The 21,752-nt window shown below is 42.5% G+C and overlaps 2 protein-coding genes across 14 annotated transcripts in view; both read left to right on the top strand.

The window, feature by feature from the left end:
• Positions 1-4,060, top strand: part of LOC110494675 (caM kinase-like vesicle-associated protein) — a 187,808-nt gene extending 183,748 nt beyond the window's left edge. For all 3 annotated transcript variants that reach the window (XM_090206294.1, XM_021569955.3, XM_021569956.3), the window contains exons 6-11: positions 1,052-1,172; positions 1,338-1,413; positions 1,514-1,650; positions 2,024-2,102; positions 2,209-2,296; positions 2,494-4,060. In XM_090206294.1, coding sequence (XP_090062420.1) covers positions 1,052-1,172; positions 1,338-1,413; positions 1,514-1,650; positions 2,024-2,102; positions 2,209-2,296; positions 2,494-2,811 — 819 coding nt within the window. In that variant the 3' untranslated portion in view covers positions 2,812-4,060. The remainder of the gene's footprint in view (positions 1-1,051; positions 1,173-1,337; positions 1,414-1,513; positions 1,651-2,023; positions 2,103-2,208; positions 2,297-2,493) is intronic.
• A 2,837-nt stretch (positions 4,061-6,897) lies between these two features.
• On the top strand, positions 6,898-20,066 carry LOC110494668 (RNA-binding protein 5). Of its 11 annotated transcripts, none has more exons than XM_090206288.1 (21): positions 6,898-6,958; positions 7,665-7,733; positions 7,959-9,585; positions 9,755-9,844; positions 9,996-10,065; positions 11,128-11,201; positions 13,691-13,765; positions 13,997-14,312; positions 14,649-14,806; positions 14,950-15,050; positions 15,152-15,221; positions 15,311-15,374; positions 15,578-15,657; positions 15,791-15,920; positions 16,079-16,176; positions 16,297-16,665; positions 16,752-16,907; positions 17,006-17,068; positions 17,238-17,537; positions 17,714-17,848; positions 19,024-20,066. In XM_090206288.1, exons 2-21 carry the CDS (start codon positions 7,684-7,686, stop codon positions 19,114-19,116), a joined length of 4,119 nt encoding a protein of 1,372 aa, XP_090062414.1. In that variant the 5' UTR covers positions 6,898-6,958; positions 7,665-7,683; the 3' UTR covers positions 19,117-20,066. The 11 variants fall into 11 exon arrangements, with proteins under 11 accessions (XP_090062414.1, XP_021425613.3, XP_090062413.1 ...); XM_021569938.3 differs by having other exon boundaries at positions 17,235-17,537; XM_090206287.1 differs by having other exon boundaries at positions 7,902-9,585; positions 15,314-15,374.
• The last annotated feature ends 1,686 nt before the right edge of the window (positions 20,067-21,752 follow it).

Raw genomic sequence — 21,752 nt, 5'->3', positions numbered from 1 at the left:
AACAAAAATAAATATGCTTTAACGAAACAAGGCTTGTAACAAAATGTTTTTTAAATAGCAGTAAACAGTAGCCTACCAAGAAATTCATTGGTCACTATCTTCCTCCTCCTGTGCACTGAAACCACTGAAGTCATCTCCTTCGGTGTCAGAGTTGAATAGCCTCAGAATTGCTTCATCCGATGTTGGATCGTTTTCATTGTCACTCTTGTCACTTTCATCCGGAGGCAAATTCCCCGCTGAGCTCATGCTGCCCTCTTCAACACGCAGCAGTCCAGCCTTTCGAAACCCGTTGATGATAGTGGATTTTTTGACAATGCTCCACGCTGTCAGGACCCACTGGCAAACTTGACCATAAGTTGCTCTTCGCATGAAGCCCGTTTTAGTGAAGGATTTCTCCCCACTTGTCATCCAAGCCTCCCACTGAACACGGAGCGCCACCTTAAATGCACGATTTACACTGATGTCGAGTGGCTGCAAATAATTTGGGCCATCTGCTTTTCTTCCCTCTGAAAGCTTTTGTTGTCTTTTTGCACTGAGTCAGTTCCTCACGCTGCTGTTTCCAACGTCTTATCATCGACTCATTAAGGCCAAGCTCCCGTGCAGCAGCTCTATTTCCTTTTCCAACAGCCAGATCGATCGCCTTCAACTTGAAAGCTGCATCATATGCATTTCTCCGTGTCTTTACCATGATGAGGGTGACAAAATGACTACCGTAATTAGAATGATGGGAAGTTTGAGCGCGCTCGATTTACGTCACATTATGTGACGGTGCTCAGTTTTTTGGCGACATGAATCTTGTGAAAGCGGGAAAAATCCATAAATTAGCCGCGTCATTGTATAAACCGCGAGGTTCAAAGCCTGGGAAAAAAGTAGCGGCTTATAGTCCGGAAATTACGGTAGCTACTTTTCCCTCTGCATTAAAAGAACATTAATTATATGGCACCCTGAGTAATTGTCCAACCTGCCGATTATGTATATTTTTGTCATTTTGTCATATTTCTACATACCAAAAATATCTATTCAGACATACACTTTGTTTTGTTTCACACAGCTGGAGAACTTGGTGTACTTCAATCGCCTGAAGCACTCCAAAATAGTAATCAGTGACTTCCACCTGGCCAAGCTGGAGAACGGACTCATCAAGGACCCCTGTGGAACCCCAGAGTACCTTGGTGAGTTGTTAGGGAATGGGGCAGATCATAGACGTATGGGGGCAAATGGGTTTGACATGACAGTAATGGTGTTTGGACAACTTGAGAGCTATATACTATGTTGCTACCTCCTGAGCATTCCAATGTTCTATTCATGAATATTGGATTGTGTGTGTCTTACTGCAGCTCCTGAGGTGGTGGGACGTCAGAGGTATGGAAGGCCAGTGGACTGCTGGGCCATCGGGGTCATTGTGTATATTCTGTGAGTGTTCACTAGAGTTTAACAGTGTCTTGCCCATACAGTACTCGTGTTATCATCCATCTCAGGTGACTATCAACTATGTCTTGTTTTCTTTCTCCAGCCTGTCTGGAAACCCCCCTTTCTATGACGAAATGGAAGATGACGACTATGATAATCACGACAAGAATCTTTTCCTCAAGATTCTGTCAGGAGACTATGAGTTTGACTCACCGTACTGGGATGATATCTCTGACTCAGGTATAAAACACTATAATTTGAGATCAAATCAAAATGCAGTACTACGTAGCACATTTAGGAACCAGTAGATGGGAAAATGAAGGTTTTTAGGAGTGTCTACTTCTGTTGCACCAGAAGAGAGAAAGAGAAGATGTGTACAAATACCTCGACTAACCTGTACCCCCACACAGTGACTCGGTACCGGTACCCCCTGTATATAGCCTCGTTATTGTTACTCTTTTATTTTTTTACTTTAGTTTATTTAGTAAATATGTTTCTTAACTCCATTGCTAGTTAAGGTCTTGTAAGTAAGCATATCACAGTAAGGTGTACACTTGTTGTTTTCAGCACTTGACAAATACAATTTTATTCCATTTTTTTATTTGTTGTACAGCGAAAAGCCTGGTGGCAAGTCTGATGGAAGTGGAGCAGGATCAAAGACTGACTGCACAGGAGGCCATCAACCATGAATGGTATGGATCGATCCAAGATTAAAATACATAACAATTGTTTCTTCTTAAGTTCGCAGTGTGTGTATGTGTTTTGATTGGTTTTCTGTTTACCTGTCCCTTGTTTCAGGATTTCTGGGAATGCAGCGTCCAATAAGAACATCAGGGATGGAGTGTGTGGGCAAATTGAAAAGAACTTTGCCAAAGCCAAGTGGAAGGTATTCTTCCTTTCTGTCAAACAAACCTTTTTTTGGTACTTTTTACAATCATTGTGTAACTTGGCTGCACTGCATAATGTATGAATGTTTAATGTATGAATGTTGTGCATATGAAGTTATATTCATTCACTGCACAGATTCTTTACTTAGATGATAGCATTCTAAAAATATCTTTCTATGGTCTTCCTCTTCCACAGAAAGCTGTACGGGTCACAACAATGATGAAGAGGCTTCGAGCTCCAGAACAGAGGGACTCAGGGGCCTCCAGCCCGGTTCCTGGGGGCTCTACATGCCCTGTCACCTCCAGCAACACTCCAGTACCCTCAGCTGATGCTCCTGAGGGCACCCCTGTCAGCACAGAGGCCTCGGTCACCCTCCAGGTCCCCGACTCACAGAATTTACCCGCCATCATCACTCCTGATGAGCCAGAGGCAGATCCCCTGCAACGGTGTAACGGGGACGCCGCAGTGCCCCTCCAAACACCCCCACAAACACAGGACGATCAGAATGGCTAGACAGAGCAGCACCAGTACAACCCCACCACACACACCCTGTCAATAACACTCCGCCCCACCCTCCTTCTTGCAGCATTAGTGCAGCAACATCTCACTCGGTCTGTTATATCTGTGATTGTTTGAGATGGTCTGTCTATATTAAGCATTGTTTTAAGGATACTCATCCTTTTGAAAATGGTTCAAAGCGTGTGAGGAATACTAATTATTTTGAGCAGGTCTAGGAAATGTCTGTCTCAAACTTTCTCTTCAATTAATTACTTTTAATTTCATGGAAATCTCAATTCTATAAATGTATCTGTTTGAATCTGAATCACACCTTTTAGTGCAGTTCTTAGACACCTACAGTACATGTTTGTAATGTCCTGCCTCCTTGGTTCCATCTCTTAGAGAGGCAATTTCTAAATCTGTTTGCTACTGTACCCTAGTCGATATGTTAGTGAGAAATTATCCTCAAAGCAACTAATAACTGCATATTTTGTCTTTATACTCCCGTTTATGAAAAGACGAAAGAAACCTGTGAAAACGTCTGTCTGGTTGATTCATGGTCCCAATAAGGCTTTATTAAGATTTTGCAAATAGTAGCTCATGTTGTATGTAATTAGTTTAAGGTAGTGTCAAGCCTGTTACACGGTGTGGTATCTATGTTTTAAGCATCTTTTAGCTGAGCTGAAGGGTTGCCAAATTATTATGTAAATCTATGAATTGAGCAATATTGGTATTGCTATATAAAACAGACTTTTTTGAATCACTTTAATTGTGACTGATCAGTATGAGTTTTTTGAATCACTTTAATTGTGACTGATCAGTATGAGTTTTTTGAATCACTTTAATTGTGACTGATCAGTATGAGTTTTTTGAATCACTTTAATTGTGACTGATCGGTATGAGTTTGTTCTCCCATATGCCATGACCAGTTAGGGACAGTAGAACATATTTGTAATTTACAGATTATACACTTGACACATTGTTTTTTCCTCTTTTCCCATGAATACCTGTAAAGCTGAAAAATATATTCTTAATTCACTTATTCATATCATGGGAGCCACCACATAAGTATGTGACGGAACAAAGCAATGATTTTATCAAGCCTCACACATTTACAAGTGTGCTACAAGGTTAATGTATGCTATTAGTATGTGTGTTAATTTAGCGACAACATTTTCTTGTATTTTGAGTAATGTCCCTCATATTTTGTCTCTGTATTCCTTGACTGAAATCTATAATAAAATGAATGGTGATTCACAAGTTATATTTTTGATGCACAATGTATACCAATGTATCATCCTCATTTCATTCCAGAAAAGTAATCCTGTCATCACATCCTGCATCGGGGATCCTGAAATTACACACAAAAAAAGTTAATTTTATTGCCTATGTAGCTAGTTAGCAAGCGAGTTATGTGGTTGTCTTTACTGGATGCACTGAGAAAGTTGACTAATGTTTGATATACTTAATTTTGAGACATGACTAAGTTAATATATAACATAAATAAGATATATCAAATTGCATTAGTCACATGCGGCGAATACTGCAGGTGTAGACCTTACAGTGAAATGCTTGCTTACGAGCCCCTAACCAATTTAACCCGTTTTCCATATGTTAATATAATCATATTAATCTGTGGTGTTTGGTTGTTTCATTAGCTATCTAAGGTTACAGGTTTGTCACAAAACATGATATGCTAAGGCTGGTGGGTTAGCCTGGCTACAAATTGCCAAGTTGCTGGTAACAGCGATGAGTCTTTTTTTGTTGTTTCCATTTACTCGTAGAATCAGATTTTTTTTCTGGCCTCCTGCTCCACTTCATCCAAGTGCCCCTTTCTCAACAGGTAAAATAGTTTTGGTTGGCTTGCTATCTAGATTGTTACAGAAACTTGCGAGCAGGGATGGAAATTAATCTAGCCTGTTAGCCTAAGGCTACTATTTTGACTGGACAATTAGAAAAAGTGCAAAACTAGTGAAATTGTATCTTTTCATACATCCCATGGCACAGATTTTCAACCCGAATGTTTCCGGCCTCGTAGAAATTGCTGTCTCCAAAAGCCCATCTGGCAAGTACCCAAAACCCTTAAATTCCATCCTTGTTTGCAAGCATCCGATTAGTATGAAAGGAACAGCAACTAATGTCAAATGGCGCCAACTAACTTTACCTACGCTGTTCTCGCTCGAGAGCTTGCGTCGTTCGAACACCTTTGCTGAGCGAGTTTATCCAAGAAAAGTTAACATTTCTTGAGTTTATCTAGCGCATTGTTTTTTGTGTAAAGTTAATTTAATCCGTTTTCCAGCGCACTGATATACTTATCAATTCTAGCATTTATGTTTATGGTTTTGACCAATAATTTGGAAGGTTGCAAGTTCAAACCCCCGAGCTGACAAGGTACAAATCTGTCGTTCTGCCCCTGAACAGGCAGTTAACCCACTGTTCCTAGGCCGTCATTGGAAATAAGAATTTGTTCTTAACTGACCTGCCTAGTTAAATAAAGGTTATAAAATGTTACTCATTTCACAGTGGTGTGAAAGTCCTGCGATATGAGCTATGATGCTAATATTTCTCTAAACTCTTCACTGTTGGATTCAGGATTTATGGACCCAAGATCCATAGGTAAGGCTGTGTATTGCGATATGAATGGTCATTAAACACAATAGGCTGAATAATGACTTGATTTCAACACAGTTAAAGTCCTGCAATTAGAGCTACGTTGCCAATATTTGTGTGAACATTTCATGGACCATAGCCAATTCAATACATTCACAGTGCGATTTCAACGGATTGTTATTTTTTGGTAAAATTAAATAATTGTGTTTTGTTCAATTTATATAACATATAACAACTTGTTAATTCTAGTCCAAATATGACATGATTCGACTAGTTGTAGTAAATCAACAGAAGTCAATGGTGAATTAATTTACCAATAAATAAACATTTGCTGAAATTGCTCTGTGGATGTATTAAACTTCAGAATTGCTTTGGTGTCATGCAGTCAAGGCGTGATATTGATCAACCAATGGTGTGTTAGATACCAGCCATGGACGTTTGACACCCCCTCATTTCCATATGGGATAAAGAAATACATGAATAAATATATAAATTAATGAAAGTTTGAATAATTAGATAAAACATACATAATTAAAAACATACAGATATGTCGAGAAAATACATTCATCTGAGTGAGTATTTTAGCTTTTTTTATGTGTGGATTTATTTATTATACTGAACAAATATATACACTCAACATGTGACAATTTCAAAGATTTTACTGAGTTACAGTTCATATAAAGAATTCAGTCAATTAAAATAGATTCATTAGGCCCTAATGTATGGATGTCACATGACTGGGAATACAGATATGCATCTGTTGGTCACAGATACCTTAAGAAAAAGGTAGGGGCGTGGATCAGAAAACTAGTCAGTAGCTGGTGTGACCACCTCATGCCTCGCGACACCTCTCCATCACATAGAGTTGATCAGGCTGTTTATTGTGGCCTGTGGAATGTTGTCTACTCTTCAATTACTGTATGAAGTTGCTGGATATTTTTTTATTTAACCAGGCAAGTCAGTTAAGAACAAATTCTTATTTACAATGATGGCCTACCCCAGCCAAACCCTATTTACAATGACGCTGGGGCAATTGTGCGGCGCCCTATGGGAGTCCCGGTCACAGCTGGTTGTGATACAGCCCAGGATCAAACCAGGGTCTGTAGTGACGCCTCTTGCACTCCGATGCAATGCCTTACACCGCTGCACCACTCAGGAGCCTGATATTGGTGGGAACTGGAACACGCTGTCGTGTGAAATGTCTAGTGAGTATGCAGGCCATGGAAGAACTGTGACATTTTCAACTTCCAGGAATTATGTACAGAATGGCAAAACAATGGTGCTCAGGATCTCGTCACAGTATTTCTGTGCATTCAAATTGCCATCGATAAAAATGCAATTGTGTTCGTTGTCCATAGCTTATGCCTGCCCGTTATTTGACGCGTCAAACGGCGTTTCTTATTATACTTGCTGCCATCAGTGGATACTGTAGTTTCCATACTGTCAGAGGACTACAATTCCCACTTAAAAGTTACCCTCCCCGGAAATATCAGTTCCTTAAAATTTCCGGTCTCCATTTATTCCCCGATTGTTTCTCAGAAGAAATATCAAGGTGAGTCTCCCCTATGAAAATACGTAGAAATTAATGAAATATGATTATTTAACGCTCATATCAACATCTGGCGTAAAATAAAAATATTATATCGCGTATTCTTTGAAAACAGATGGGTACCTGCCAGTATATGAGCTCGCTCGTGGCTTGGAATACAAAGCCGATGGAGGCAGTTTAACGTTGGCGTTACTGTAGCTAGCTAGACATGGTTGCCAGCACGGATAACGTTAGTTAGCTAGATGAAACGTCGTCATTAACTGGCAATGCACGCCATCGTCTACCTTGCTTGTTTTTCATCAACATACTTGATAGCTAGCCAGACAGTAAGCTAACGTTAGCTAGTTTCAACTGATCAACAAATGGTGTGGTAAATATTGACTGAATGGAGCTAGCTACTATCTTACTCAATTTAGCTAGCTAACGTTAGTAGCACAAGTATTAGCCCTATCTTAATACCCATGTCACATATCTAGCTTGCTAACGACTATTCATTGGCACGACATACGAGGCTAAATAAAGATGGTGGTTGATGCAGACTATGGTATCAATACCATCTCGCATTGTAGTAGCTACACTGTTTTTGTTTACTTACATTTTATGCTTATCGATCTCCCGACAGAAGGGGTATTTATACTGTGAAGGGAAAAAAATGCATTGGAGTTAAACTACTGTCTGGGATTTGACATTACATATTTGTGCTTGTCAGATAAGCTGGTTATTTGAAAATGATGTGGGACGGACCCAGGAGAGGACCACAAGGGGGCCCACCCTTTCGGTAAGCAGATGGTGGCAATGGCTGTATGCAAATAGAAAAACTATCTTGCAAGAGAAAGTTCATGATTTTACATTCTTATGGTGGTTACTTGATTTGAGAGCTACTTAATTTAAAAATGTTTGTATATGTTTAGAGCCCAAAGTATGAATTCTGACTTTTTTGTTCCAGTGGGGACAATCGTGGAGAAATGTTTGGGGGCCGAGATGGCCCTATGTCTGATTTCAGGGGTAGAGACGGAATGAACATGGGTCCTAGGGGACCACAGGATCGGGGGCCTCCTATGGACATGAGGAGGATGGACTGTCCACCTGATATGAGGGACCGTGATATGGAACCACATGACATACGAGGGAGAGGAGAACCACCTAGGGATTTCCTGGGGAGACCTGGAGAAGAGCCAGACTTCAGCCTCAGAAGGCAGTATGAAATGTCAATCAGGGACAAGCTGCTTAATGCAGCTGCTGGTGGTTTCATGGGGCCTGGGCCAGGCATGGGAGGGAGAGGAATGAGGGGGAGAGGCATGGGAGGGAGAGGCATGCCTCCACGAGATCTACGAGAGCCAAATGACAGATTTATTGACATGAGAGACAGGGATATGTTCCGCAAGGATATGCCAGGCTTCAACAATCCAGACATGGATGGAAGGCGAGGAGGATTTCCCATGGAGCCTATGGGTAGAAATGAGGGGTTCAGAGACATGCGTGATAGGGACAGGCCACCCATAGACAGGCCCCCGATGGGCATGGATGACATTGATGGGTTTAATATGGACATGCCTCCACGAGACCGAGATCGAGACAGGGGAATGATGGACTTTGACAGGAGGGGTGCCCCTCCATTGAATCCAAGGAAAAGATTTGAGTCTGATACGGACTTCAGAAACCGCGTTGGACCTCCAGCTGAATTCAGAGGTAGGGATAGATCTCCCGTAAGATTTGCCGACAATGATGGGGCTCTAATGGATGTCAGGGGTAGGCCTGGCGGCCCTCCAGATCTTGGTGGCCCAAACAGACCCAAGTTTGTGGGTACAGATCCAGAAGGCACCCTTAGAGACAGAGAATTCCCAGAAATGGAAGAGGTGTCGCTTGCAGAGGAGTGGAAGAACCGTAAGAAGGAGAAGGACTCTCATCCATCCCCCATGACCAGAGGTCTTCCTCCTTTCTCCAAAGAGATGCAGGGACAGCGATTCCCTCCAGTGTCCAGAGAAGGCAGTCTTCTTGGAGAGCCGGCAAACTTTAAAGAAAGGAACATGCCATCTACAGAATTCCCTGGGAAAAAAGACGGGCCTCTTTTTGACTTCCCTCGCCCCAATAGAGAAGCTCCACGTTCCCAGAACTGGGATAAAAAGCCACCCACAGATATCCCTGGCATGGATCTGCCACCTTTTGGCCGTAGAAGTCTTCAGGACCCTGCCTTTCCACCCATGGGTCCTGGGCTCCTGCCAAACATGCCGAACAGAGAGAATGACGGCAAGCGCTGGCCCGAACATGGGGATCCCAAGCAGAATCAAAATGCACCAAATCGAGTTGACAGGCCCCCATACCTCTTGGAGAAGGACAGACCCCCATACATCCTAGAGAAGACTCCACCAACTCCACTGGGCCATGGGCCAAACGATAAAACTCGTTTCAAAGGGCCGAAGGATGCATTGCTTGAACAAGGCCCAGATAGGGTTAAACTGGTTCCAGGGCCAGACTTCCAAGGCAAAGACCAGGACTACAGGGACATTGATTACAGAACAGGTCCAGGGATAGTCTTTGACTACAAACATGAGGAGCTGCCAGGACCTGACAAAGTTCTAAAAGAATCCAAAGCAGTCCCGGCTCCAAAATTCAGTGACTCTGGTTCCCAGGTTAGTAAAGCAAATATTTAGACTAAACCCATTGAAAATGTAACTGTTTTTTATTTATTTAAATACAAATTCCATACAAATGTTATTGTACATCCGTTGGTGGTCCATTTTGTAATTTATATGAATTTCAATTGCTTTAACCTGTTTAAATTTGAACTGTCAACTAAAGGATCAGGATTACCGGAGTGCATCTGTGAAGGACAAGGTTACTCACACAATTTGCATCACTGGAATTCCTAAGACGGCCACAATGGAGCAGGTAGGAATCAAAACACAGACATTTAGCTTTTGACTTGATACTTTTCTGATTGCACAAAATCATGCAGTTAGGTGATAGAAGTTTAGTTATATACCTATAGGTGTGTGTGTGTGTTAAGGTTAGAGCCTAACAATATTTAATTATCTTTTAGATCCTTGGTGCCTTTGCAGTCCGCGATGGTGTCCCAATGCAGGGCATGAAAATCAAGAATGTTGTGCCAGGTGAGACCAAAGTCCCCGTGTGGACATGCTCAACTCGAACGATATCTCGAATCTCCTACGAATTGTTTCGCTGTTTCGCTATTCGAATCATACGCTCATATTCTTTTCAAAGTGTCTTTGTTGCCTCCGATGTTCTCGGTCTTGATGCAATCGCTCATCAGTTCAACAGCCAAGTTTTCTAAGTATGTAGCCATTAGTGTTTTTCATTCCTGACAATGTAGGAAGACTGTCCAAACATCCTTATTGCAGCAGTCTTTGACAGTGACTATCAGTCACTAAAGTTCTTATGACACGCAATCTCTTATGTTGTTCACACCTTTTCCTTATACACCATTTTCTATTTTATTGAAACAAAAAACTATCTGATTACGATAGAATATAGGCAGCAAGTTTATATTAGACTATGTAAGTACTTCAGGTTCTTGGTGTTGCTTTTCTCGTCATTCAGCTTAGACTAAAGTTTTCTCAATGATTTGATTGTAGGACTGCATCAGCCATCTACGTTACATTTTGGATCCCTGAGAAGCTACAATACCAAGTTTCTGAGTGACAAACTATTATGGCAGGTTTAAAGTACAGCAAGACAATCCATACTTTCTTTCATACAAAGTAGGCCTGTGCCTTAGTAGCACTTAAATCATACACAGTACACATAGGCCTTAGTAGCACTTAGGTTATGCTATGCTTGCAGGAATTTACCTTAAGAGGGACATTTTAAGTAAGCTGTAGTTGGTGTACTTGGGAGTATGTTTACAGACAACATTCAATCCATAGTTGAATCTGGAAAATATGTTGGTGCTGGCTTTTAATTAAGGACAACATTGCCAACTCAAATATTAAAGATAAATGACTAGAATGCATTTTGTGCTGCAAAGGTATGGAGAGATTGGCATACATGTCAAAAAATGAAGAATTAGGACAATGTTCAATTTCCCCCAATGTATTCATCGAAATGCTACACCATCACCACAAAAATGCTGAATGTGATCTCCTTTCGTGAACTGCTGTCCTTACTGGAATTGACTAACGCAAATCCATCTGTATTTCAAATGCTGTCCCCAGGTTACAGCTACGATACGGCCTATGTGGAGTTTTTAAACCTCGAGGATGCAGTCCACTTCATGGAATCCAACCAGGTGGCCCATCCTCATCTCTCTACATCGGCTGTGCCTTCGGGCAGGAAGAAGGCTTGGGCTGGGGGCGGGCATTTTAGAAGGGGGAGAGGTGGGAGCAGGGTTGGTTATTGTTTGGGATAATTTATGGGAGTTACTCCCTACCTGTGGGTGTGTGAATTGACATCGTTGGCGTATGTTCAAGGGGACAATAGCTTAATAATGAGGTCAAAGAGGAGGCGTGCTTCTGGTGATGCACTTGGCATTGAAAAGGAAAGAAAAAGAGAAACCACTTCGAACAACATTCTCCAGATTTGTTTGCTGTAATGTAATTCTCTTAAATCGGAATGAATTTTGAAATGAAAACAAAGAAAACCATCTCTGAGAGAAAAAAAATAACGTAGTCTCAAAACAATAAATGAGGTAAATGTTTGGATACATGGAATAAGAAATAAGGTACGTTGTATGTCTAAGCCCATAGGCATATTATCATAATGGGTCTTGTTCCTGGATTCTTGGTCCTCTGTCCATCCAGGTCTTAGTTGGATACTTTTCTTTACAGTGATATCTGTTCATTTTTAGATAGCAATGTCAGATCCTTCATGTTTTAGTTTTTTTGCGTCATTTTAACTTTGTTTTTATCAGGCTGGTAGTAGTAGCTATTGGTGTTATGGTTATTACCTGCAGAATAATATATTAAGGATCCTATGGTCTTTTCCAGATCACAGACTACTCAGTTTAAATATAATATTAGCTTTGAATCATTTACATATTCCATTATAAAGTTATTTATGGAACTTGAAGCTCAATAGATTCTAAAAATGTAAAAAAATGACTGCTGTTCTGGGATGGGTTGTGCTTACACGAGTAAGGCAGCCATTTCTGAGCTAGCGTTCAAGTCCGTATTAGTTTGTTTTTTTTCCTTTCAACTTTACACAGACTTTAAACGTACACGAAGTTGCTTTTAATTTTGGTGGTGGCCATTATCCTTTCAACGGTCCTTTGGTGGCAATATTGGAAAGTTCATCTGTTTACAGTTTGCTGTGACCCTTTTTCCTTTGACTTATTCCTTCTTGGCAATATCCTGCCATCACCTTTGGCTATCCACAAGGCCAACTTTACCTGTGTCTTGGGGGTACTTACTAGATATGTTCTAGAATACTCTGTGACTGTTTGTCTTGAGGGTTTTACTCATTCGTTGATCTCAACAAGTGGACAATGTTCGATTTCATTCATCTTTCTCTACACAGAGAGAGCTGTGCATCTACCATAGTAACTTTATTCCTTTGCATTGCTGAATGGATAGACTCCATCTCTAAATGCATCCTCCACATCAGATCCACTCTTGCCTGCTAAATACAAGCATACATCTTCTTGATGCCCATCCACTTGACAGCAGAGGAATCTTTTCTCTTGACCACAGTTCTTGGCTCACTTTCTCCTTTTGTTGTGAGACCTTTCTATTGGTCCCATTGGTATAGAGCCATGTAAAGTTTAGCCATGGTAGCACAGGTGAATGTCAGTGGTGCACGCCATGGGTATAGAAAACTGATATTCTTCCAACCATATTGGCCTATTCTGGTTCCCATATTGAGGGAATCGTGATGCAATACATTCTTAAGCAACAGAACATCATCTAGGCCAGCCATATCTGGCTCTGCTCAAGGCTGGAAAGAAGCAGAACCAGTGACAGGTGTTACATGTTCCTTTGATGTGTCTTCTATGTTAATTTACCCCATTGGGTAGCTGGTTGATACAATGGTTTTGGGTCTACCATCCAATGGTTATGATTTAGTTACCTAAGATATTGATTCTAGAAACATGCGCTTCCTCACAATTGTTTCATGTAGTCAGCTGTATCTTTACCCATCAACGACTACATAAAAAGTTTCAAATACACTCGTCTTGGTTCCTGGGTCTTACAATCCTAACCCTGTTAACGATACTGAACTCAGCAAGTATGGGTTATTGTAGATATAACTGCCACTCACCATTTTAGGTAAACTAGAGATGTTGAGTCTACCAACCTACAGCTTGCATGTCAAATCATGCAGTCATGTCAGTATGCAGATTAGTGTCATATACATTTACAGAGCACTGCCGACACAATGGTATATTGAATTTCATGTTGGATTAAGTACACATTTTAAGTACATATTTGAGCCCTATACTGTCAAAGAATATAGCTTTCTAGCTTTATCTAGTAAGACCACTAATATGAAATTCATAATCTCCTCCCCAAAGTACTGTACATGAGAAAATCTAGAATTTCCACCTCCTGGCAAACAGTAATGCTATAGCATGGAGGAAGGTATTGGTCGATCTAAGTTCCATATCCCTGTTAGAACCATAATGGTCGTCCCCTTTACCCTCACCACAGAGGAGGACTAAAGCTGCCACAGTGCATGATGGGAGTCTTATTCTCTTGGAACATTTAGAATTGTGAGTCACTTGGTTGGCAAGGAAGCAGATTCCTCAGTTTGAATCTAGCTCACTCTCTTCCTGTTTTTCAGGGATCCCTGAAGGTTGGCACTAAAACAGCTCTGATGCGATACGTCCAGCCGGACAGAAGTGGCAAGGAAGCTCTAGTAAGTGTTGGATATCACAGTTAGGGCCTTTTTGTAGTTGGAAGTGAGTTATTCCCTTTACCTTTGTTCTTGTTTTAAGCATGCTAGTAGCATAGTTATTTTTCTTATTGGTAATGTCCACCCCAAGATTTGTATGCATGCTGGATTTGATTTGCCTGTGCTCCTTATGTTAAGCCATAGGTTGAGACAACCACCACTAAATAACTGATATGCCTTCTCTTGCTGCTTCAGGAACCAGGGCACAAGGCAGGCCCCCCGACCCAGGAACCCCTACTGCCATGCCCAGGCCAGCTCCTGGTCGACAAGGCCAAGAATGAGCACCACAGCCAGGATGTCTCCCAAGCCAAGACACCAGTTGACCCACTGTCCCAGCAGGGCTCATGGCAGCGCAGCTCGGACCTTACCCCAGAGGCCTGGCAGCAGCAGGTGGACCAGCAACTTAGACAGCAGGAGGCTGAGCAGCAGGCAGAGTCCTGGGCCAGCCGCAACCCTCCCCGCCAAGGCCCTGGCCCACATCAGATGGACCCCATCTTTAAGGAGAGCAAGAGTGAGTGAGCTGGGGCAATATTGCAATAGTTGGGAATTTAGAATTGGAATAGTCCGGGAGTAGGGAATTTAGAATGGGAATTGTTGGGGAATAGGGAATTTAGAATGGGATCGTTAGGGAATTTAGAATGGGAATCATTGGGGAATTTAGAATTGGAATAGTTAGGGAGTATGGTATTTAGAATTGGAATAGTTGGGGAGTAGGGTATTTAGAAATGTAATCTTTGGGGAGTAGGGAACCCTAGTAAGGAGTTGATGGTGTGATTGTTTATTTAAAACATTTGTTTGTTTCTAAGGAAAGCTCAAGATCAGTGTGATTGTTCGTGTTTCCTCACAGCCATGATCATAAAGAATGTGAAGCCCACCACTACAGTGGAGACCATTCTGAAATCCCTGGACCCCTTCGCCTACCTTGATGAGAGGAACGTTCGTCTGGTCAGAGGAAAACCCCCGGGAGCCAAATGCTTTTGCTTCGTAGACATGGACTCCCATGAGGTATCACATAGCTGCCATTACATGTCAGTTGGCCACTTTGTCATGGTTTATTACACCCCCATGTGTATGAATATCTGAGAGTTGTACCCTGCTTAATGGATGTTATGTCTGGATGTCATGACGTGGCCTTTCTTCCATCCTAGCAAGTGACCCGTCTGGTAGAGCTCCTCACCAAGCCCAGGCCTCTCTCTATCGACGGGGTCAGGGTTTACGCTGAGGTTGCTAAGCCACTGAAGAACCAAAAGTGAGGGACACTTATATCATGTAAACAAGCTCTTCAGTGTAAGACCAGTGATGTTATTTTTTTTACCACTGATGATTTGATGGTTTCTATTCTTCTGGCAGCTACAGAAAAGAGTTTGATAAATCGAACACTTCTCTCCTGGGGTACCCACCTGAGGCCAGTATGACGGAGGTACGTTAGGTGTTTGGTATCATTTTTGGTTTTGTTGAGATAATGTGTTGGTTAGAAAACGAATGTGTTGTTTTGTACTCTAATCGCAGCAGCAGTACTATTCATCCCAACCTCCCAACCAACCACCAGGAGGCCCCCCACCTAACATGCAAGGTGAGACCTCTCTCATTAGTCAGTATCCCCATTCAAACACTATTCTCCCTGAAAATGTATGCCCCCCAGGATCTGTACATGAAGAGACAACAAATATTGCGTCGGCCTGTGGTTGTCTGTCTTTCAGCTCAACATGCTTCAATCGTCAGGTCATGTTGAGTAGAGGATGAGCAGGAAAAATTATTTGTATTATTTTTACCTAGGCGATCATATGGGTGGACCGATAAGCTCAGACCCTCTCTCCAATTCATCTGTTTCGCACTTGAACTCCAGCATGACTTCGGTAAGACACCATCAGACTATTATAAGACCACTTTATCCAAAAGTAAAGAAACATTTGACAGTTTAAGCAGAGGAAATGCATGAGTGAGTGTGAAATGCCCTTCTAACCAATGCTTCCCTCTTCCACATCCTAGGGAGGTGGCTATGCTGAACCTCCACCAGTTGATCCCTACCACCAGGCTCTGGACCCCCAGGTCTCCTCTGCTGCAGCAGCAGGGGGGGTGGCAGCAACAGGAGATCATGGCACTGATGGCTACAGCTATGGTAAGGCCAAACAGTAGGCCAAGTGCACCCCTCAGACATCAGGGAATATGCCGCTTCAGACGCTCTTGTGAATCTGTGGAAAGTATGTGAATAGACAGGAAATGAATCATTGTCATCTTGTCATACTCTTGTAACAGCTGTTCTTTTTATTTGTCCAGCTACTGAAACTCCAGACATGACGAACTACCTGTATGATGCCACTTCTGGGTTCTACTATGATCCCCAGACTACCCTGTACTATGACCCTGCCTCTAGGGTAAGAGTTCTACACAGTTGCTCATATGTGATACATTTTCTTCAAATTACCTTGGTGTGTCTGTGCTACTCTACGTCCTTCATGTCCAACGTGTGTGTGTGTGCGCGCATGTGTGTGCAGTATTTCTACAATGCCCAGACCCAGGAGTACCTGTACTGGGACAGTGTGTCCAAGACGTACATCCCCGTTCCCGGAGGACACTCTACAGACACCCAGCTCCCCATTGCCCAGTCTGGTGTTGCCTTGGCACCAGACGTACAGGCCATTCTGGCTAATCCAGCAGCAGACGCTCCGCTGGACATGAAGAAACCAGAGCCAACCCCTCACTTCGACCCTCCCCAGCTCCTGAACCCCACTCCTGCCCCTAACCCCAACCCTTCCCCCGAGAGGAGAGAGGAGGAGGACACTACACCTCGCATAGACAAGAAAGACAACAAAGACAAACCAGGAGAGAAAGAGGAGAAACCCAGGAGCCTAGCCGCTTTCAAGGTTAACCCACAATATAGTCAAGTATAATGAAGCTATAGGAACAATACACCACCTTTATAGATGGTTAACACGCATGTCTGTCTCAGATCATGAAGGATATGGAGCGCTGGGCTAAGATCCAGAACCGTCAGAAGGACAGTGTCCGTGTTCCGTCCCCTGTACTCAAGGCCTCCGGTGGCGGGCTGGACGACAGGAAGTCCTCCAAGGCAGCTGACGCAGCCTTCACCATCTTCGAGAGGAAGGTGGGTACCGGGAGACTCTGTGACATGCATGCACTTTAATGCAATGGTGTGGAATTAAATCAGTTTTTTCATTGTCCCTCTTCTGTTTCCCTGAACAGGGTGGAGACGACCTCTTCAAGAAGCCTATGGCTCCTCCCAAGAAAGAGGGGAAGGGCTCAAAGGTGAGATTGATTGATTGGTGAGGTCACTGTCAAAAGCCTACAATGTTATGTTGTGTATGATCAGGGGGAAAGAAGGGATGAATTTGATTCCAATCCATTATGTCGGGTGCCTTCCTCCATCCCCGGTGACGTTGTTTCTGAACTTCCTGCTCCCCACCTTTCCCAGCAGTCCATTGGCTCTCTGGGCCTGCTGGCGTCAGACTACGCAGCAACAGGCAGTGATGAGGAGGAGGAGGTGGTGCAGCATGAGGATCCTCAGGCCTCTAGGAGTCAGTCTCAGGAAAAGGAAGACAAGCTGACAGACTGGAAGAAGATGGCGTGCCTGCTGTGTAGGAGACAGTTCCCCAATAAGGACGGCCTGGTGCGCCACCAGCAGCTCTCAGACCTCCACAAGCAAAACATGGAGATCCACATGAAGATCAAGAGATCAAAGAAAGAGCTGGAGGCTTTGGAGAACCAGGAGAAAGAGGTCAGTGGAGGCTAGATTTACACATTTGATAAGTAGTCGTAAAGCAGCTTAATAGTCGTGACAAGTTTAATTTTAGTTGCCTTAATCTCTCTCTAATCTCCGATTCAGCTATGTTCAGGAAGTATTGTTGAAATGTTATATGAACGATGTATTGATGTCTGTAATCTGTTCCATAGCTGAGTGCCAGGGAGTCCAACGGCTCCCCTGAACAGAAGAGAAGGAAACATCAACACCAGAATAGCTGGGTCGGTGGCTCCAGGGACATGCATAAAGGCAGCGAGAGGCCGGGGTTAGGTTCTGAGCCTGTTGAGGTACTATAACATCTTTCTTTTTCAGTCTGTTGTCAAGTTGGGTTTTTTGGTGATTTTATTTTTTTTTGTTTTATTTAAAGCTTGGTGGTCATTTTAACCCCAGTTTTATTTTTTCATTTAAAACTTGGTGGTGATTTTAACCCCAGTTTTATTTATTTTTTTACCTCTACGGGATCGGTGTCCACCCCGCGGGACGGTTGAGCTAACGTGTGCTAATGTGATTAGCATGATTTTATAAGTAACTGGAAAATTTCCCAGGACAAAGACATGTCTTATATGGGCAGAAAGCTTAAAATCTTGTTCATCTAACTGCACTGTCCAATTTAACTATTACAGTGAAAAAAATACCATGCTATTGTTTGAGGAGAGTGCACAACACAACTTTTATCACGGCAACTGGTTTGATACCTCTAAAGTTAAATAATGTACTTCAGTAATTTGCTCTAATTTGTCATCCTGAGGGTCCCAGAGATAAAATGTAGCATAGTTTTGTTTGATAAAATCAATTTTTATATTCAAATGTAGGAGCTGGGTTCTACAGTTTGAACCCCTGCTGTGTCCCCCATCTAGATGTGTGAAGGTTAGTCTCTTTTCTGTAGGGAAGATAATTATCCATCATTTATGACATTCCTGGGATTGTGTAAAGTGAATTTTTTTTTATTTCCACATAATTTTTGTATGTTCTCTTTAGTTATGAATTTGAAAATGTATCAGTTGACCATTTGGGCAGACTTAATACAACATTTTTAACTGTAATGCAATGGATCATTGGATCTGTCTAAAACTTTGCACATGCACTGCTAAATTGTGCCTAGACTCCTAAGTGATATAATGGCCTTTCTCTTGCATTTCAAAATTGATGGGGGAGTGCATGTTTTTTTTATTTTGTATTATCGTTTACCAGATCTAATGTTCTCTTTCATTAATTTCACATTTCCTCCAACTTCAAAGTGTTTTATTTGAAATGGTATCAAGAATATGCATATCCTTGCTTCAGGTCCTGAGCTACAGGCAGTTAGATTTGGGTATGTCCTTTTAGGCAACAATTGGAGAGAGAAAAGGGTCCGACCATAACGAGGATCTATTAAAGCTAGTTGGTGATTTTAACCCGTCTTTCTTATTTAAAGCTTGGTGGTGATTTTAACCCTTTGTGCTTCCTATCTTATCTCCCACAGAGGAAGAAAAAGGAGTCTGTTGTCTGGAATCATGCCACCTATAAACAAGCGGTGCGCAAGGCCATGTTCGCACGCTTCAAAGAACTGGACTGACCTTTCCTCCTTTTCAGTTTATTAAACATTTTGCTAAATTGGGTGAGTCACTGAAGGCTTGTACGGAATGACACATTTACCCAAACGGTGCACAATGTTCTTCAACCGCCTTTGAGCTATGTTTGCTGTTGGTGGGTGTGACCTGATCAATATTGGCGTGACCTTTTGAAATCGGTAAACTAATGCAGTGCACCATACACAATTGCCCTCCGTACCACCATACTCAACATTCTTAATAACGACACCGTTTCCTTTGAATCAAACGTTGCACATCGTTCTGTTCTGCTTAACACACCCCACATCACCCGATCCCAACTGTGTCCCTGTGTTTGTATGTATGGGGAACATTGGTCGAATTAATGTGCCTGCCAAACTCTAGCGGATCTTTTGGACTGAGCCCACCTCTTACTGTATCTGTGGGCCCACCTCACTGTACTACCAGCAATGCAATCTGTCCGTAGCTGTAGCTGTTGAGACAATGGAGCTGTAGGGAGACCGTTAGGGCCTCCACATTTCTGCAGTGTTCTCTATGCTTGTTGGGTGGGCCATTCACCCCCCCACCCCCAGTACTGACAGAGCCAGATGATCTGAGAGACTGGATTAATGTGAGCAAGATGGCAGGTGAGTGGGAGAAGAAGCAGTGGAGTTGGTGCTAAGTTGCTCTACAGACTCAACCCAAATAGCAAGCTGTCTTTGACCTCCTAATCAATCCTTTTATGGGATGTAGCTTTTTGTTTTGCCATGTGTTGTGTGTGGCTGACGTGTAGTGTTATTGCAGCCAGATCTGGCGTTGTAGAATACTTGTTGTACGCCACCGAGCGGTTTCAGCTACACACGGTCATTTATTTTAACACAGCCTTTTTACATGGACTTATTCCTTTCCTTGTTTGATTTATACTCTGTATTGTGTGCGCACCTTTTTTTAAGTAAAATATCAAATCTACTTGAAATTGAGTCTGTGGTTTATTTCTGTGAAATGTGTGTGATATTAGTTTGGAAAGGTGTGCAATAATGGACTGTTTCTGTCAGACAAATGATGTTCAGCAACTCTCCATTGGGTGGCAGCAGTGTTCTTTTGAGATATGTAGTCACTGAACCTGAAATGTTACATCGTTACCCATTCAGATAATGCAATGAACTGGAATACGCCTATGATTTTTAACATTTATTAAAAAAATATATTTTTATGGAATTTGCACAATGGTCTTGGGTATTGTTGACAGTGATGAGAAATAGGATGTTGTAAAACTGACTTGTCTGTCCATTGGCATTGCCATGGCTACCCAGACTCCTTGCCACGCCCACAGCCCTTAGTTTCTTCTCAGCAATAAGTCTGGATCTGAGTACCCAACTGACCCTACACTGAATGCCAACACATTCGGGGCCATCTGATTGGTCCATAAACATGGGTTGGGCCAGAGCCAGAACACAGTGTGCAAAGCGGCTGTGAGACTGTAATTGGATTACCTTGTGATATCGGATGCTATTGCTCTGGGACTAAATATCAGATGTTAATGTCAATGGTTACAAGCCACGTGCCAGCTCTCTGCTTATGGCTCCTTTTTATTTTATTTGTCCCCTGAAGTGGTGTAGCTTGCTCTAATTAACCCTCCAGTCATATCTGAAGTTGCTGTGTCCATGGATTCTTGACCCTGGCCTTCAGTCAGTCAATGTAGAACAGAACAGCCTTATGTTGCTGTGTCTTACTCTGTACATTTACAAGACTCCACTCAAGGGAAAATGGACCCATTGATTTGTGATTTTAGTTCACATCAGCAGGTTACCTTTGACTCAAACTTTGCTGTCTCCCATCCAACCTGCTCCTTTATTTTCAAGACTCCAACAGAGAGTGGTTAATGCAGTTTCTAACCAAGAGGCATTCTCAGTGAGGGGGGTCTTTAAGTCTGGAGACACACATGGCAGGGAAGCAGCACAACTCGGTGGAAAGCCTGTCTTGGCAGGGAAACCAGGCAGGTTAAAGGGCATGTAGTGTGTTTTGGAGAAAAAAACAGCTTGAAATCACATGACTTGCTATCCAACTTTTGTTTTTGGTGTCCTAAATGTGCTATGGTTCAGTAATTAATTTCATACTTCCAATTGCAGCTCTTATCCCTTAGTATTATATATTTTTTCACGGCGAGCTTTTGATTATGTCAGTGCTGATGGCAGAACAGAATCCATACCCCTCTGGTGGCTGGTTTGAAGTAGAGGTGGTAAGGTATGATTGGTGATGCCATGCTGGGTCAACAGATACTCCATCATTGGTAACCCACCATGATAGGCATTGTCAGGAGTCAGAGCTGCAGAGTGATGCCAGCATTGCACCACCATAGGCTGATCATAAATCACTGTCCTCTGGCCTGCCATGGCTCTCATCAACCTCTGTACCAGAGAACCCCCCTCTCCATGCTCTGCTTTGTGAAAAGGGGATGGCTACATGACTTTGTTTTCTGCTCATGCTTGAGTGTTGGTCAGTTGGGCCCAACACCGAGTGCTGTTCAACATTCACAGTCTGTTGAATCAAAGCACTCAACTTTTCCTTACACAACAAACTAGTCTATAAATATTGTTTTGGGGAGTTGACACTTCTATTTTAAATTGATGTGAGACCGTGTTACAGCATTGTTCTTATCATT

This window comes from Oncorhynchus mykiss, chromosome 17 (genome assembly GCF_057628025.1).
Source record: "Oncorhynchus mykiss isolate SJ-2025 chromosome 17, ASM5762802v1, whole genome shotgun sequence".
Lineage (NCBI taxonomy): Eukaryota > Metazoa > Chordata > Actinopteri > Salmoniformes > Salmonidae > Oncorhynchus > Oncorhynchus mykiss.
Note: the sequence above shows the minus strand (reverse complement) of the source record. Positions and strands in the feature narration are given on the sequence as shown.

Excerpts from the sequence above, each read along its gene's own strand:
- LOC110494668 (XM_021569935.3), top strand. The coding sequence starts at position 7,684 with ATGATGTGGGACGGACCCAGGAGAGGACCACAAGGGGGCCCACCCTTT. Across the intron at positions 13,766-13,996 it reads GAAGTGGCAAGGAAGCTCTA|GAACCAGGGCACAAGGCAGG; the intron begins GTAAGTGTTGGA and ends TTGCTGCTTCAG. Across the intron at positions 15,658-15,790 it reads TGAACTCCAGCATGACTTCG|GGAGGTGGCTATGCTGAACC; the intron begins GTAAGACACCAT and ends TCCACATCCTAG.